We start from the raw sequence: 18768 nt of genomic DNA on the forward strand, positions 1-18768 counted from the left end.
CGTAGAAAGTACAAAACCAGAATGTTGTAAAAATGTTAGAAACGGACGCAACATAGAAAGTAAAAAATGGGTGCAAAAATAACTAAACGGGCACGACGAAGAAAATGAAATGGGCAGGACGTGGAAAGTACAAAACGGGCATGACGTAAAAAAATACGAAATGAGTGCGACGTAGAAAATAGGAAGTGCAGACAAGATTTAGAAAACATGAAACACATAAGACGTAGAAAATATGAAACGTGAAACTTCTGACCAATTTGCTGCTTGTCACTGTGTTGCTGAGTTCAGCGGTAAAGTGACAAGCATTATAATTAACTTCAGACTCCATCCTGCTAAAGTTAGTCGTATAAATATTGTGTGTGTGTGTGTGTGTGTGTGTGTGTGTGTGTGTGTGTGTGTGTGTGTCTGTGTCTGTGCGCGTGTGTTAGCTATAAGATGACGTACTGCCATGGTTAGGGAGGATTTTTGCGACGTCGTTAGAGAGTTCCCGCACTCGTCTGTTTGCTTTTCCTTGTCAGTTCAGGTCTTTATTAGGCTGTCAGTTGTGCTCTTGCAGATAGCACTGTTTGCATGACAAAGTTAATAATTTTCTCTCCTTTTCATTACTTTGTTCTTTTCACTTTCACTTTCTTGCCCTCTGTTCTTTTGGCTTCAGCGTCATAATTGTGTCAGTTTTCTCGTGTTAGGATTTGCCCTGGAAAACTCACAGAGTCAAAGGCCAGACGTCTGACGTCTGCTTTAATGTGTGTGTCATGTGGCATCTGTGGAACTAATAAAGTTTAGGATCAGGTGGTTTCTGTTAATATCAAATAAAATTGTTTTATTTTAGTATATATATACACACACACACACACACACACACACACACACACACACACACACACACACACACACATACGTCCCATCTCCAAAGCAATTAGAACTGCTCTTTTATTACATTGTTGTAGAAAAGGCCTGACTTTTCAGAGGAGGAATAAAAGGCGTGGGTTCTTTGGGATGTGTTTTTTCTTGGAGTGAAGGTCATACCATGACTCTGCTTGCTCGCCTACACTCGAGACATCATCCCCTTAGAGAGAGCGCTGAACATCTCACTGCTGCTTCTGCTGCTGTTTTTCTATTTTATACACATGCTCCTGTTTTGTGCGCTTTTATAAAGGTGTGATGATACAGTACAGGCGATCACATGAAGACAACAAAAGCATGTAACAAAGACAAAAACGAGCATGAAAACGGTTGTAGAAAATATAGAACACATCGAGGTGTAGACCGACATATAGAGAAAATACAGAACACAACTGATGTTTCCAGAAAATACAGAATGCGACTGATGTTTAGAGAAAAAAAAACTGTAACTGACTTGTTGAAAAATATACAAAATGCAACAGAGGTGTAGAGAAAGTACAGAATTATTATTGATGTGTAGAGAAAATGAGGAATGCTCCAGATATACCAAAAACACCCAAACTGACAAAAAAAACCACCTGATAGCAAAAGATACCCAATATAAAAATAAACAAAACGTACCTGACAGAGCTAATGCACCTGAATAAAAAAAAAAAATACTGAAGACACCAGAAATATAAAAATAATAATACTGAGGACACCTGACGTATATAAAAAAAATACTGAGGACACCTGACATATAAAAAAAATACTGAGGACACCTGACCTAGGGAAAATACTGAGGACACCTGACGTAGAGAAAATACTGAGGACACCTGACCTAGGGAAAATACTGAGGACACCTGACGTCAAGAAAATACTGAGGACACCTGACGTTGAGAAAATACTGAGGACAATAGAAAATACCAAATACTTTGAATACTTAAAATTCTGTTTTTTTGGTCATGCAGAAAAGGGCGATTTCTTGGCTCTGGACCTCGGGGGGACAAATTTCCGTGTCCTACGGGTGAAGGTGTCCTCTAACGGCAAGCAGACAGTGGAAATGGAGAATCAGATTTATGCCATTCCAGAGACCCTGATGAGGGGCAGCGGGACAGAGGTAGGGGTGTGTGTGTGTGTGTGTGTGTGTGTGTGTGTGCTGCTACAAAGAGTTTTACATGTTGTACTTCACCTGTTTTCAGTAAGTTTTTCTTTGTGTAAAAGTGTCCCTTTAAACCGCCATCCTCAACGTCGAACCTCTTTTACAGTGTTTTAGGGTCTTGTTTCTCAGCGTCTTTCTTCATTCATACACTACACACAAGGTTCCTGAAGCACTTAAGATAAATATAAGTACAAAAAAAAATGAGGCACCTTGGTGGAGACGTGTCTGAGCTCGACTGACCGAACCACAGAAACCAAGGCGTTGTGTAGGTAACAGTGTAAATCGAGGCATTGTTTCTGAAATCTTCTTCTCCCGTGTCATATTTTTGAACAAAAGGAAACAGTCGAAGTGCACGGATATGGTAATAAAATGGAAAAGAAATACTCAGACCTTGTAGAGTGCTTATCTTCAGCCTTCACAAAGTATAATGTACTGTAATGTGAACACTGATTATTCAAAACCTCCTTATTGTATAAAAAAAAAAACTGACCTTCAAGAGCATTTAAATAAACATGCATAGATTAGCGTGCTCATCTGATCAGGATTCCAGCTTTACGTCCTTTCAGTGTGCAGAAGTTTATGCAGCCTGAAGAGCCAGAGGAAAGATAGTATATTTATAAACAAGGTGGAGTCAGTAATGTAACATTGTAACAACTTTATTTATGCAAATATATATATATGTGCAAATTAAATGTTTGCAATTGTGTTTATTTACACACATCTCATTTGCATAAAATGGAATGGTGTTATTTTACTGACTCCGCCCCTTTATACAGTATATATGTGTATGTGTATGTATATAGGCTTACTTACTATTTATACACACACACACACACACACACACACACACACACACACACACACACACACACACACACAGACATACATATTGGAAGTATTGAAAAAGTCACAATTTTTCTCAGTAAACATATTTCTAAAGGTGCTATTGACATGAAAATGACCAAGCCATGCAGTCCATACATGCAAATAAATCAAACCATAGATGTCTATAAATGAAGTTATGTGTAATAATGTGAGATGACTCAGGGAAAAGTATTGAACACATGAAAAAAGGGAGGTGAACAAACTCATGGAAAGACACCAGCTGAACTCAATCAGTAATTAAAAAGCAGTCCTGCCCCGTGTCAGTGCAAATTAACATCAGCTGCTTCAGTCCCAACCCAAAGGTGTTACACAAAAACATCACTTGATAGGTAAAAGCAAATCGCTCCCTCAATACCTTCACAACCTTATTGTTGCAAAACAAACTAACGACCTTGTTTACAGAAGGATTTCTAAACTTCTGAATGTTCCAGTGAGCACTGCTACGGCCATAATCCAGAAGTGGAAAAAACCTCAGCCATGACCAGGTGGTCTTCACACGCTTTCTGACCGATGAGTAAAAAGAATGATCAGAAGAGCTGTCCAAGAGCCAAGGACCACTTGTGGAGAGCTTCAGAAAGACCTGAAATTACTGTAGCAGGTACAATTGTTTTAGAGAAAACAATAAGTAATGAAGAAGAAACAGCATTTTGAAGCTCGGTTAAAGTTTGCTGCACAACATTTGGACAAATCTGTGAAATACTAGGAGAATAAAGTCTGGTCAGATGAGACCAAAATTGGATGCCATAATACACCATGTTTGGAGAACAAATGGCACTGCACATAACTCCAAACAACACCAGACCAACTGTGAAGTTTGGAGGTGAGAACATCCAGCTGTTTTTCAGCATACAGTACTGGCAAACTTCATATAAATAAAGGAAGGATGAATGGAAAAATGGAATGGAAAAAAGACATTCTTGATTTAAAAAAAAAAAATAAAATAAAATAAACTACTGCCATCTACCAGGATGATGAAGATGAAACGAGGGTGAACATTTCAGCAAGACAATGATTCCAAACACACAGCTGAGGAAACTCACTACTGGTTTCAGAGAAAGAAAACAAAGCTGCTAGAATGGTGCAGACAATCACCTGACCTGAATCCTATTAAACATCTAAAGAAAGAACTAAAGGTCAGAGTTCATAGAGAGGCAACAGAACCTTCAACATTTGATGAATGTTTGTGTAGAAGAATGGGTTAAAATCACACCTGAGCAATGCGTGAAACCAGTTTCTCCATACAGGAGGCGTCCTGAAGCCGTCATCACAAACAAAAGCTTTTGTAAGAAGTATGTATTTAATGTGACTGAGTTTTTTTTTTTTTAAACAAGATGCGCTGCATGACTGAGTAGAACGGGTGCACAAACTTTTGCAAATCTATTCGCAATATGAGACCAAAAGGAGAATTTGTCTGCAAGGTGTTTCAGACTTTTCCCACTAATCCCTCACTCTCTCTCTCTCTCTCTCTCTCTCTCTCTCTCTCTCTCTCTCTCTCTCTGTCTCTTCTCATGTGCCAGCTGTTTGACCACATCGCTGAATGTTTGGCCAACTTCTAGAGAAACTGGGCATCAAGGAGAAGAAACTGCCACTGGGCTTCACCTTCTCCTTCCCCTGCCAGCAGACCAAACTGGACGAGGTGAGCTTCTGGACCATTGAAGCATGTAGATGAAAGAAACTCTGGGCTCTGCTGCATGTTTGATTTGGTGACTTTATTGTAATTTCATTGTTCTGGGTTTGATGCTCGAGCAGAAAGTGGTGGTTTGCTGTATCTTGGGTTTTGTTGATGATTGAACCCACTTTTGGGTCTGACTGGTGACTAGTAATAGTAATAATAGTAGTAAAGTGATGTTTTATTAATTGTATTACAGACCATGACATCATATCCTTGTTTAATTTATTTGTTTATTTATTTTGGATACTTCTTCTTTATACAGTAATCTGCATACAGTTCAGCTCCTTTGCATCTCATTTGCATAAAAAATTATTTGCTAAACATTTCACTAACCCCCCCCCTGTAACATAAAAAGACGTATGCTTGTTTATAGAGATATCATTCGGATCATTGCTGCGAGATCTTGTTTATTTCTAGAATGTTTTTCTTGTCACAGAGTATTCTGGTGTCATGGACCAAGGGCTTCAAGGCGAGCGGGGTGGAGGGACGAGACGTCGTCGGCCTGCTGAGAAAAGCCATCAAGAAGAGAGGGGTGAGATTTTGGTGTTCATTTCCAGCATGTTCCAGGTCTAAAGGTCCACACTGATGATTCATGCTCCTGAGGTATCAGTGACCAGGTTTCCCGTCTCCACCCTGACGCCCTACCTCTGGATGGAGTTCACTTCAACTGGAGGCCACTCTATGTGAGGAGGCTTCAACATGAACAGCATGAAGATCCATAAAGTTCCTGAGAAACGCAAGAAATTTTAAATATGGATTTGGACTGTAATTAAAATCAACAGTCTGCTACAATGGTTCAGGACCACAGTTTGCATAAACAGTTCTTCGTTTAAGCACCAATCACTGAACAGAACACCAGACGCAAGGTTGTTGATGTGGAACCATCCTCAGCTGCACAGAGCTTCTACTATTGAAGAGAAGAAAGAGACAGGAACACTGGTCAGTGGTACTTCAGGAGCAGGTTCTACTCGAGAGTGGGAGAGAGGGAAGGAAAATAGAGGGCTGAGAGAAAGAGGATTGTTAAGCGTTTTCATTGTTTCATAAGGGACAGATGTGAGGGATCTCTTGGACAAGAGACAGCCAACCACACCACCATCAACAAACCTGAGTGAAGTTGTGAGAGTGGAGAGACGACAGCATTCAGATATCCCTGTTCACCAAAACACTGTTCATGGGGGTTAAAGTCCTAAACCAATGTAGCAGACCAAATCCATCTTCAGTTCTTTGGTAACCTCATGGACCTCAGCAGCAGTGAGAGGTTTCTAATTACTTCATCTAGTGTTAGGGATATTAGGATGGAACAGGGAGGTCCATAAAGAAGAAGAGAGCGGGTTCACTTGTACCTCATTGTCTGGAAAGAACAGAACATCAGAGCAAAGGCAATAAAAGGAAAAATCAAGAAAATGTGGTTGTTGTTGGAGGAGCTCGTGGTGTATTGCTGTGGGTTCTGTTTCAAAGCTTCTTCTTCTCCTCCTCGTTCTTCTGTCAGGACTTTGACATCGACATTGTCGCGGTGATCAACGACACCGTGGGCACCATGATGACCTGCGGCTTTGACGACCATCACTGCGAGATCGGCCTCATCGTAGGTGAGTCGTCTTTCCGTTTTTTTCTTCTTTTATACTTCTGCAGCTCAGACGACTGCATTTTATAATATATATCATTATTTAAATGAGAATATCTAAAGAGAACTGAAACGAAGAGCTTTTTCCTCAGCAGTGGAGGAAATTGAATGAAATTGTGTGTGTGTGTAGGGACGGGTACGAACGCGTGCTACATGGAAGAGATGAGGAACATGGAACTGGTGGAAGGAGACGAGGGCCGCATGTGCGTGAACATGGAGTGGGGAGCGTTCGGAGACGACGGATCTCTCGACGACATTCGCACCGCGTTCGACCGCGAGATTGACGCCGGATCGCTGAACCCCGGCAAACAGCTGTGAGTGACACGAGACACACACGTGTCAGGTGCAGAGCTCAGGATTGATCTGCTCGAGTGCTGCACTCGACGTGAGCGTTCTCGTAAACAGCTTCATTTATTCATGTGTGTTTGTTAGTTTGTTTATTACCGTGTCGGTGTCCTGCCGGAGTACAGAAACCCATTTCTTGAGCCACTTACTGTTTAATAACTCTCGCTCGAGTCTTTCTTCCTTTGCCGTGATTATTTAACGAGCAGATCAGGGTTTTTTTTTTGTTTTTGTCTGCACAGGGATGTGAAATGCAGACTGATGAGAGTTTGGAGTTTTTCTCCTTGTTAGCAAAGTTTCAGAGGTTGTTTAAGGCTGGCGGTTCTACAAGCTCAATCCATAAAACATTAAATAAAAAGTCTAAGAGCGTCGTATCCCCTCAGCGTGTCCACACGGCCAAGCGCTAATGATACAGTGGTGTATTATTGAACATTAAGAGAATACGACATCTCACTAAAGTGAGTGCACCCTTCACATTTCTGTAGCAATGTGCAGTTTGTATCAGTACAGATTTACTGTCCTTTAAAAATAACTCAACATACAGCCATTATTGTCTAAATAACAATAATTAAAAGTAAGTACACCCTCAGTGAACATGTCAAAACTGTGTCGAAAGTGTGAATATTGTGTGTGAGCAGCATCGTTATCCAGCACTGCTTTAATCCTCCTGGGTATGGAATTCACCAGAGCTGCACAGGTTGTTGCTGGGATCCTCTTTCACTCCTCCATAATGACATCACGTAGCTGCTAGATTTTAGACACATGGTGCTTCTCCAGCTTCCGCTTGAGGAGCCCCACAGGTGCTCAATAGGGTTCAGGTCTGGAGACATACTTGGCCACTCCATCACCTTCACCTTCAGCAAAGCAGTTTTCATCTTGGTGGTGTGTTTGGGGTCGTTATTATGTTAAAAAACTGCTGTTCGGCCCAGTTTCTGAACTGAGGGCATCATGCTCTGCTTTAGAACATCACAGTACGTGTTGGAATCCATGTTTCCCTCAAGAAACCGCAGCTCCATAGTACCAGCAGCACTCATGCAGCCCCAGATCGTGATGCTGCCAACACCATGCTTGTCTGTAGGAAAGACACAATGTTCTTGGTTCTCCTCACCAGGGCGTCTCCACACATGCTGGACACCATCTGAGCCAAACAAGTTTATCTTCTTCTCAGCAGACCACGGAACATGGTTCCAGTTATTCATGCTCTTGGACAGGTTGTTCTTCAGCAAACTGTTTGAGGGGTTAATTTTGTGAAGCTTTAGGAGAGGCTCCTTCGGGGACAACGGCCTCCAAAAACCTGTGTCTGTTTTATGAAGCAGCTTCTGCACCTGATTCGCAGCACGAGGACTCGACTTCTCTTATGGACCCTTGTGAGGTCTGTTCCGAGTGGAACCCGTGTTAGAAAACCTCTGTATGACCCTGAACACTGTACTGTAACTCAGTTTCAGAGTGATACTGACCTTCTTACAGACTCGGCATCTTAGTGGAGATCAACAATCTAATTCTCTAAAACTCTTCACCATGAGGTGCATGTAGAACATCCAGTGGTCAGTGTGAGAGAATTGGACTCAAAGCACCACATTTTATCTGGTCTAATACAAGATACACATTTCTATGGTTCTGTAAAGCAGACAAAAACATGAACATGATGAATAGGACGTGTGGATTTACACGTTTACACCACATGCAGCTGTTATCACTGAGGGAGTACTCACTTTTGCTAGCAGTTATTTAGACAATAATGTCGGGAACTAAGCCACACCCCCTTTACTGTGATTGACATGCCCAGGAAATAAGCCACACCCCCTTTACTGTGATTGACATGCCCAGGAACTGAGCCACACCTCCTTTACTGTGATTGACATGCCCAGGAACTAAGCCACACCTCCTGCAAGGATACTGAGTTTCATCTTCACTAGGACGGACATGTAAACATATACCATGGCCACAAAATAAAAGATAAATAATTGTGTGTGTGTGTGTGTGTGTGTGTGTGTGTGTGTGTGTGTGTGTGTGTGTGTGTGGGCGGGCAGATTGAGAAGATGATCAGTGGGATGTACATGGGTGAGCTGGTGCGTATCATCCTGGTGAAAATGACCAAAGAAGGACTGCTGTTCCAGGGCAGGACCACGCCTAATCTGCTCGTCAAGGCTGCTTCAAAACCAGCTACGTCTCAGCCATCGAGAACGACAAGTAAGTAGCTTCCCTACGTGCGTGTGTGTGTGTGTGTGTGTGTGCTCGCGCATTATTAACCGCCATATTCCCTCAGCACCACCCTTAAACACATGAGTCATGTTCAGTGAGCGCTTAATAACGCAATGCCCTTCAGAGGCCAAGTGAAGGTTAAGCACCACTCACTGCGCCGTCTCTCACACACACCACGAGCTCAGGTCACGGAGAACTCGCAGAAAAAATATAATACACACACACACACACAAGTGGAGAATTTTAATGTTCTGTTTTAAATCTGTGTGTTCTGACTGTTAAAGACATCTGCTTACACATTTCTCACATAACACCGAGTCCATTCCATGGCCTGTGGGATGAGCTGGCATTTAACCCAGCCTTACTCTCTCTCTCTCTCTCTCTCTCTCTCTCCTCTCTCTCTCCACCTCTCTTCCCTCATTTTCTCTCTGTCCACATGCATAACCAGACCATCACACCCACTGGCAGGACCAATTAGCTTCTCAGTTAGCTTTCTTTAAAAAAATTAAAAAACAACTAAAATATAAACCTTCTCTGAGGCTTTCAGAATTTGATTCCATGCTGAGCATTTCCTCCATTAAGTCGGGTTCCTCGCCTCATATGCCACCATTCCACTTCCTGTCACGCCGTTCTTGTCACAACAGTTTATTAATGCTAATATAATGCAAGTCTGAAATAACATAGAGAGCGACTAGTCGGTAAGAATTGTGAAAACCTGCGCAACCTGAGAACCTCAACGAAACAGGAAAGCATATGGACATCTTGTTGTTCATTATGTTGTGATAACTTGGTTCTGAATCTTGTGTAAAACTGTATGAAAGGATGATTTTAGGATGATTTATATCAGAGCTTCACACACCTGAAGAAGAACCTTGGAAGAACCTGGATCAGTTGCAGAGGTGCGATGCAGTAGTCTAGTCTTGAGATGAACAGCAGTTTGAACAAAGTGCCTGAGTGTCCTGTGTGGTGAGACACTGGTGAATTCTGATGTTGTGAAGGAGAAATGTTTGATTAGTGAAGTGAGAAGAAAAGGACAGTCGATTGTCCATGGTTACCCCAAGGTCAGAGAGCTGTCAATAGAGATCAAAGGGTCCTGACATGGAGATGAATCCCCTGGGAGTGTCTGGGAGGATTTAAGGATTTGAAATCGGTCCTGATCCGTTTAAAGCCTCTGATGTAGCAGCAGCAACTTTAGACGCGGCCGCAAGGACGTTTGGCAAATTTGTTTGTTCTTTCGTGACTGCTCTGTTTTTTCTCTTCCTGAAGCGCAGTGTGATGAGGAATTTTCGTTATCCCTGCCTTTTGTACTTCTCTCTTCTGTCTCAGACTGAGCGTCCTGCCCCACGGCCTCCTCCAGCACTCGCTCTTCTCCACACTTCGATTTCTGCAGCTGAATAACAGCAGGCGCTCTGTTCCAATCACGGTTAAAAAAAATGTCGCGTTGTGAAACTGCTTCATTCCGGTTTCAGTGGATAAAATTCAATGACAGAACGAGACTCATCACTTTATTGATGGAACAGCGATTTGGACATTTTGAAAAAGAAAACGCTGAAAGGAAGGAATGGGTCTGAAATGTAAATCAGTACACAAAGTTCTTTTATATGTAGTGCTCGAAGGTTGTTTCATTCGAGGATTTACGATGATTTACTGTGCACTTATTATCCAAATATAATAGAGTTATAACAGAATCATCCATCAGCCTCTTAAAACCTTTAAGAAACCTCTCAGAATCACCACTAAGCCACGAGTAGAACCCAGAGGAACATCGTTCCACCACTCATCTGATCATGTTGAAGAACTTTGCTCTGTGCTGTTTATTCATGATCTGTTTCAGCTACTAATTTTATTCTAATAGACAAAAGTGACCATTTCTGAATTGCTGTGTGTGTGTGTGTGTGTGTGTGTGTGTGTGTGTGTGTTTGTGTTTAGGAGTAAGGAAGGCCTGGTCATGGTGGAACAGGTTCTCCGTGATCTGGGTTTTGAGCCATCTCAGGAGGACTGCGTGGCCGTGCAGCGTGTGTGTCAGATCGTGTCGACGCGAGCAGCTCACCTGTGTGCAGCTTCGCTCGCCGCCGTGCTGCGTCAGATCCGAGACAACAAGGCCGTGGATCGTCTGCGTACCACCATCGGAGTGGACGGATCTGTCTACAAAAACCACCCACAGTCAGTACCTTGTCTTTGTGTGTGTGTGTCCCTGTGTCAGTGTCCCTATAGGTGTGTGTCCCTATGTGAGTTTGTGTCTATCCCTGTGTGAGTGTGTCTCTTTGTGTCCCTGTAGGTGTGTGTCCCTATGTGAGTGAGTGTGTGTCTCTTTGTGGCCCTGTAGGTGTGTGTCCCTATGTGAGTGTGTCTCTTTGTGGCCCTGTAGGTGTGTGTCCCTATGTGAGTGTGTGTGTGTGTGTGTGTGTCCCTGTGTGTGTGTCCCTATGTGAGTGAGTGTGTGTCTCTTTGTGTCCTTGTGTGTGTGTCCCTGTGTGTGTGTGTGTCTGTTTGTGTCCCTGTGTGTGTGTGTGTTTGTCTGTTTGTGTCCATGTGTGTGTGTGTGTGTGTGTGTGTGTGTGTGTGTGTGTGTGTGTGCGTGTGTGTCCTTGTCGTCCCTGCTAGTGCGTGTCCTCCATACGTGTTCAATATTTCGTCCTTAAAATTGTTAATAGTTTTCATTAATTCTCTCTTTCCTCCTGTGTGTGTGTGTGTGTGTGTGTGTGTGTGTGAGGGTCCATATGAGTTTGTGCACGTCCCAATGAGTGTGTTTGTGTCTCTGTGTGCATCCCTGTGTTTGTGTGTGTGTGTGTGTGTGTCGTGAGTGCGTGTCCCCATGCGTGTCGTGCTCTGCTTCAATATTTCGTACTTAAAATTATGTTAATAGTGTCTGACGAGTTCTCTGTTCCCTCCCTGTGTGTGTGTGTGTGTGTGTGTGTGTGTGTGCGCGCGTGTGTGCGTGTGTGTGTGGGGGTCAGGTTTGCGCGGCGGTTACATAAGATGGTTCGCTGTCTGGTGCCTGACTGTGATGTGCGCTTCCTGCGCTCGGAGGACGGCAGCGGGAAGGGTGCTGCCATGGTAACGGCGGTGGCCTACAGGTTGGCAAAGCAGCACGCCGAGCGCCAGAAGGTCCTGGACACGCTGCGTCTCAGCCGAGAACAGCTGATGGAGGTGAAGAGGAGGATGGAGGTGCAGATGAAGAGGGGACTCGCACAAAACACCCACGACTCGGCCAGCGTCAAAATGCTGCCCACCTATGTGAGAGCCACGCCCGACGGCACAGGTGAGGGGGGGCAGATGGTGAGACAGCTGGAAAAAGAGAACAGAAGTGACAGATGGAAAGGCAGATGGAGAAAGAGAGAGGACTAGATTGAAAACTTGATGGACAGATAGAGAAAGAGGAGCAGATAGAAGAAGACAGGTATACAGAGAGAGATTTAGAGACAGATAGAGGATAGAGTGGAAGGGAGAGATTGTGAGAGAGACAGATGGAGTGAGAGAATCATGGTGAGAGAGAAGCAGGAAAAGGTGGATAGAGAGAGAGAACCTGAGTTTCCATCTTTTTCTTTTGCATCCATTTTTTCACTTTTTCCTCCATATTTATTATTATACCATTTCAAATATTTTTCCTCTTTTTGTTTCTCCTCGTTTTGGGTGTGGTTCAGGGTTCAATGGGAGAAAAGGAAAAGAAATGGAGAGTTTCATTTACATTTGAAAAATGAAGCAGGTGATTAATGGAGCTGAAGATGAGTGGAGACGAGTGGTGGTGATTATTGGAGATCAGTGGAGACAAGTGGTGGTGATTAATGGAGATGAGTGGAGATGAGTGGTGGTGGTTGATGGAAATAAGTGGAGACGAGTGGTGGTGGTTTAATGGAGATGAGTGGAGACGAGTGGTGGTGGTTGATGGAAATAAGTGGAGACGAGTAGTGGTGATTAATGGAGATAAGTGAAGACGAGTGGTGGTGTTAAGTGAAGATGAGTGGAGACAAGTATTGGTGGTTAGTGGAGATGAGTGGAGAGAAGTGGTGATGATTAGTGGAGATGAGAGGAGACGAGTGGTGGTGATTAGTGGAGATGAGTGGAGACTCTTAGACTGTTACATAGACCATGTCTCCTTGTCCTTCTTTTACTCTTTTTCTTTTGTGTGTGTGTGTGTGTGTGTGTGTGTGTGTGTGTGTGTGTGTGTGTGTGTGTGTTAAATTGCCCCATGTCTTCTGTTTTGTCGTCAGAGCACGGCGACTTCCTGGCGCTGGATCTCGGTGGAACGAACTTCCGCGTGCTGCTGGTTCGAGTGCGCAGCGGGAGGCGCAGTGTGGAGATGCACAACAAGATCTACACCATCTCTCAGGACATCATGCAGGGCACGGGGGAGGAGGTACCGCTTCACACACTCAGTTTTACCGGCGGAGAACATGCAAACACCGTCCCGACCTCTTTGCGTCGCATAGTTTTTAAATAATCTCATAACCAAAAAGTTACGAATAACAAAAATCGATGTGAGGCAGATTTCTGGAGTTTAGCTTTCGGGATAAAACGAGCCGATATGCTGCATAAATCATTTGTTACAGCAGTCTGAGCATGAAGTAATGAAACTGACATCGTCTGTGTGAGCTGGAGGTTCAGACAACTTCTAACTTTTGGAAAATCGAACTCTTCTAACTCTGGTTCCCAGTAGCCTAAAATAAACATAGCTATCCAAAATACACACACTGCAGCCAAAAGTATTTGGACACCCGGCCTTTTCACCCATGTGCATGTCTTCCACCAAAACGTTGCCCGCAATTTTTAAGGACGTCTTTGGATGCTGTAGCATGAGATTTTCCTTGACTTGGAGAACAAAAACCTGTTCCAGCATGACAATGCCCCTGTGTACAAATCCAGCTCCATGAAGAGACGCTTTCCATGGGTTGGAGTTAAAGATCTCCTGCTATAGATCTCCAGCTGTATTGAACATGAACGAAGGTGAACACTGACTGCACCCCAGGCCTCCTCACCTCAAATACCTGAACCAATCTCCACAAAACTCTAGTGGTGGAACGGCAAAAAAGGATCGTTTCCACCTGAAATGCAGTTTCGAAGCTGCAGCGAGAACCTCATCAGCAGAATTCCTCTGTACACGTCACCTCACTTGCATGTCTGATTATATTAAAGTAACTGCTCATACCAGCTCGCACTGCTGAGAGTGCTGTAACGGGTACAGTCTGCATCGCCTGAGGCGCAAAAACGCATGAACAGCACTTCGACCAGCCACGTTTTGTTCAAAATAAATAAATAAAAAATACAGGACTGTTGAGAGCAACGTGACATAAATATTAAATAACGATGGAGCAGTACAAAATATATAAATGATTTTCTTTTATTAATTGCCTACAATAGAAACACTGTGTAAGGGTAGAAAATGGATTTTAAATGTGTATAGATACACACACTATATAGGCAAAAGTATTGGGACACCTGACTTTCCCAGCTGGTGAAAGTGTGAGCTCAGTGGTCGAGGCTCTTAGTCACTGATCAGAAGGTTGGGGGTTTAAGCCCTGATATTGCCAGACTGCCACTCTTGGGGCCCTTGAGCAAGGCCCTTAACCCCCAGTACTCCAGGGGCGCTGTATTAAGCTGACCCTGTGCTCTGACATCAGCTTTCTAATATATTAAATAAAAAAAAATTTAAAAAGTTCTTCCCCAAGCTGTTGCAGGCACACAATTGTGTAGGACGTCTTTGGATGCAGGAGCATCAAATTTTTCTTTCAGTAAACTCGGAGACACAAAACCTGCTCCAGCATGACACTGTTCCTGTGCACAAAGCCAGCTTCATGAAGATCTGCTTTCCATGGGTTAGAAGTGTGTGGAAGATCTCCTGCTATCCAACCCTCCCCAGGCCTCTTCATCTCCTCACCTACATCAATACCTGATTTGACTAACACCCTTGTAATCTCCACTAAAATCTAGTGGAACATCTTCCCAGACGAGTGGAGTTTATGTGGACTAAATGTGTGCTCAGGTGTCCCCAAACTTTTGCCCGTATAATTGTAATTGTTTTAAATGCTTTAATGGCTATAATGATTAAACTCGGTCATGTTATACACAGCATAGAAATGTTTATTTTAATATTATTTATTTTTATAATTACCGAGTGTCTGATGTGCAGCAGCTCCTGTTCACACGTTTTTTTATTTTAGTGCTTGGTAAAGGTCACGATGCATCACAGAATATAATCAGAGCTCTTAAGGACTTCCTGAACACCTCATAAAAATGTCACTAATGCGCGATTCGCATCAAGTTCTCAGCAATCTCTGAGTTTAAAACCCACTGAGCGCTCGCTCCGGCACACAGAAGAGCCCTTACACTCAAATTACATGTGTAGTGGAGACTTGAAGTGCTGAGCAGGAGCGCTCGCCTCCTCGTCCAGGTGTATTAATCCTCCGGTTGAGGTTTCGGCTCAGCTCGCTGGCGAGGTGGAGGTAATCGTGGTCTTCATGGCATAGGTTAAAAGATGTTCTTCACTACAGGATGTGGTTTAATGATCAGAAACCTGAGACTGAACTTGATCGATGCTTGAGCAACAGAGTGTAGCTGAAGATATTTTTCCAACTCATTCGAGAGAGCACTTCCAGCTCAGCTCATAGGTTCAGTTCCTCTTTAATCCACAAGGTGGTGGAATTTTCCATTTCATATATCGTCATTCACGTAATACGACTCCAGAAATGTGCGATTTTTTTTCAAACAGGTCTACTGTTATCACTTCTAGTGACGTCTGATCAGATTGAAGCGGTTACTACAGGAGAGTTAATCACCTCATCAGTGGGCAGAATGTTTATTAGTGGACCTTCGTATTTAAAATATAATGATGATTTAGGAGAGGTGTTTTTCATAGTAAGTAGGGATGTGCATCTCCATAACTGAGGCCGATGCGATTCACTTTTCGATGCAGAGCCTACGATACAATACATTAACGATACTTATGAAGCAGCTACCGATGCGATACGATTCACCCTGATTACGGTTTAGATTCCATTCAGATTCCATCCTATACGATGTGATTCAATGCAGTACGATTCGATAAAAAAACACGATGCAATTTAATTTGGTATGAATGAAAGTGGAGTTTATTATAAGAGCAAATGGAGACAAAATGGGAGGAAAAAAAAAAAAAGCAAATGGCGATCTTATGGTCAGGTGTCCACAAACTTCCGTATCATGGAACATTAACCCTGTCTGTTATGTTGCCTAGCAACCAGAGATTACTGTTGACCGACAGCACTGCAGACTTTTAATTTTTCGTTAAATTATTGATAGAATTCTGGATATTTGTTGTATTGTTTAATAAATGTAATTAACCACTTGAAGTGTGCGTTACCATCGTCCGATTGCAGAACAATGATGTAATGATGCCGTGTTTCCACAGCTGTTCGATCACATCGTCCACTGCATCGCTGACTTCCTGGAGTACATGGGAATGAAGGGGGCGTCGTTACCACTGGGCTTCACCTTCTCTTTTCCCTGCCATCAGGCTGGATTGAACAAGGTCAGCACCCATACACCGCAAACACACACATCAGCACCTATCTCAAAAGTTTCATTCTTTTGGTTTGTTTTTATTCCGAACATCCCGCCCCCCAGTAACCCGAATCGCACCTCGGATCAGAGATAAACCGTTCCATATGTGCGTTACAACAAACACACAGCTGGGCCAAGAACCAGAGGGTAGCCAAGTGTTAAATTACTTCAAGTTCTCTAATTGATAGAATTATGCTGGAAAAAAGAAAAAGGATTATTGTGTTGTCAAACAAAAGCCGACAATCTGGACTTTCGCTTCAAAACCGGCGTCTTGGACGCCAGTGACAAACGCAGTCCATTACCTGAGCAAGCCTGAGTGCAGACTCATGAATGACACATGATCACATTACTGCAATTATTGCTTCAGGTTTTTCGACACGTCCAGCTGCACACTCGCTCCATTTCAGCTCAACAGTTTCTTTTCAGAATATTCGTTGCTAAAAAAATGTTGCTTAATTAAGTCAATTGACTTTTTTTTGTCCTCTCTCAATCAAATCTTTGGTTGAAGCAACAAACTGTAGCTTCAGTCCAACAATTTACGATTTGACTCCTTGACTCTTTCAAACGATTCCATGGGTAGTGACTCTGATTCATCAACTCTCTGAAATGACTCTTTGATTGGGTTTAAAGCACAGACTTGTTTTAACTCAAGTGATTTTGCTTGTGAATCTCTCAAATGACTCATCGGTTGAAGCGATCATTTGCGCTGACATTTTTTAAACCATTCATGCCGCTCTGAGGCCTCTCCGGGCCTCGTCTCAATTTGGTGCAAAATTACCTGCCAAACTGCTGCCAATTCTGGGCTTTCAGATTCTAATTGACAGAAAGATTTCCATCTTAGAGCATGAACATGACTCCCAGAAAGTGTAGTCTGATTTAGCTCCAGTTTCTCACCCAGTTGTGATCGAGACTGAGACCAGGCGTAGACCTGATGCTGTAACTAAGCTGGATGTTGACCGGAAAGCCTGAGGAACGAGCTGGTGGAGCTCTTGTGTATGTGGAATAATTAATCTCTGCTATAGAATATCTTGTATATGCTTTTAGAGGTTGAAACACCTGTGCTGCAAGAACCCATTTATGAATCCTTATTATAATAAAATGTAGAAATAAATAAACACACTGTAATGATGAGTAAAGTGATTCCCTATTTGACTCCTTGACTCTCTAAAATGAATCTTTGGTTGAAGTGACCTGTGTAACATCTGTAAAAAAACAAAACAAAAAAAACTGTAGCTTCAGTTTCAGCATCTTGACAATTGATTGGAGCGCCCAAAGAATGCAGTTATGACGCTTTATTTTATTATTATTATTATTATTATAAACATTATTAAGAGGCCTGTAAATTCCTGACATTTTAGTGACTCCTCAGGAAGTCTCAGGGGAACCTCAAGCGACCTCACCGTGTTCTCTTCTCCTTTTGGCGTACATTTTTTTAATGTTACGTCTCACTTCAACGCGAGTGTGGTGGTGTGGTGCAAATTCCCAGCTCGTCTAAAATGAGTCAAGCTGTCGCCCCTTTACCACTAGCTCATGACATTTTTCTTTTTTTTTTTCTTTATATATTAATTGCATTTGGATTATATTTCTTACTTTGGTTTTTAATTCATGAAAATGTAAATAAATTTTTTCTATAAAAGTGTTCAAAATTTACACGAAATTAAATCCAAATGCAAAATAAAGCATAATACAGTAGTATCGAATTAGGACTTTTATTATTGTAAAAAAAAAAAAAAAAATATATATATATATATATATATATATATATATATAAAAAATAAGTCACAAACGTGATCCCGAGTTTGACAGGATGTATAATTTATTAAAATGTTTTAATTAAAAAAAATTTAGAAATGATTTGTAATTAAATGTATGACTTTTGGCAGATGTTCTTATCCAGAGCACCATGAGCAGCTATGGGTTTGAAAACCTTTCTCAGGGGTCCAGGAGTGGCAGCTTGGCATAGCTGAGATTTTAACTCATGACCTTCCCCTCACTCTCTCTTTCTCCAGGGCATTCTACTGAGGTGGACAAAGGGCTTCAAGGCGAGTGGCTGTGAAGGTGAAGATGTAGCGATGCTGCTCAAGGACGCCATCCATCGCATGGAGGTCTGTGTCCCCATGCGGGAGCATGTAAAATCTTACGCACTGATGTCATACACTAATCTGCAGCGTAGCGCCACCTAAAGTAGAACACACACATTCACTGTCTGATTCACTGCCAATTATTTCTGTATAATTACAACAACACTGGATTCTGTCACTTTTACTGCTCAAACAGCAGCAGCGCGATTTCACACCCTGCGGGCAAGAGGGAGAAAGAAGAGGGGGATAGATAGAGGGAGAGGGGAAAAAGGAGAGAGGGATAGATAGAGGGAGAGGGAGAAGGGAAAAGGAAAGGGGGATAGATAGAGGGGAAAGGTCAAAGGAGAGTGGGATAGATAGAGGGAGAGCGGAAAAGGAGAGG

The 18768-nt window shown here is 42.7% G+C and overlaps 1 protein-coding gene across 1 annotated transcript in view; it reads left to right on the plus strand.

The window, feature by feature from the left end:
- hk2 (hexokinase 2) overlaps positions 1-18768 on the plus strand; it is a 29901-nt gene that overhangs the window by 7542 nt on the left and 3591 nt on the right. The window contains 13 exon segments of the mRNA XM_046841671.1: positions 1854-2002; positions 4447-4480; positions 4483-4565; positions 5038-5133; positions 6091-6190; positions 6356-6543; positions 8598-8709; positions 8712-8757; positions 10699-10932; positions 11727-12031; positions 12981-13126; positions 16154-16273; positions 18315-18410. Coding sequence (XP_046697627.1) covers positions 1854-2002; positions 4447-4480; positions 4483-4565; positions 5038-5133; positions 6091-6190; positions 6356-6543; positions 8598-8709; positions 8712-8757; positions 10699-10932; positions 11727-12031; positions 12981-13126; positions 16154-16273; positions 18315-18410 — 1709 coding nt within the window.

This window comes from Silurus meridionalis, chromosome 27 (assembly GCF_014805685.1).
Source record: "Silurus meridionalis isolate SWU-2019-XX chromosome 27, ASM1480568v1, whole genome shotgun sequence".
NCBI classification, from domain to species: domain Eukaryota; kingdom Metazoa; phylum Chordata; class Actinopteri; order Siluriformes; family Siluridae; genus Silurus; species Silurus meridionalis.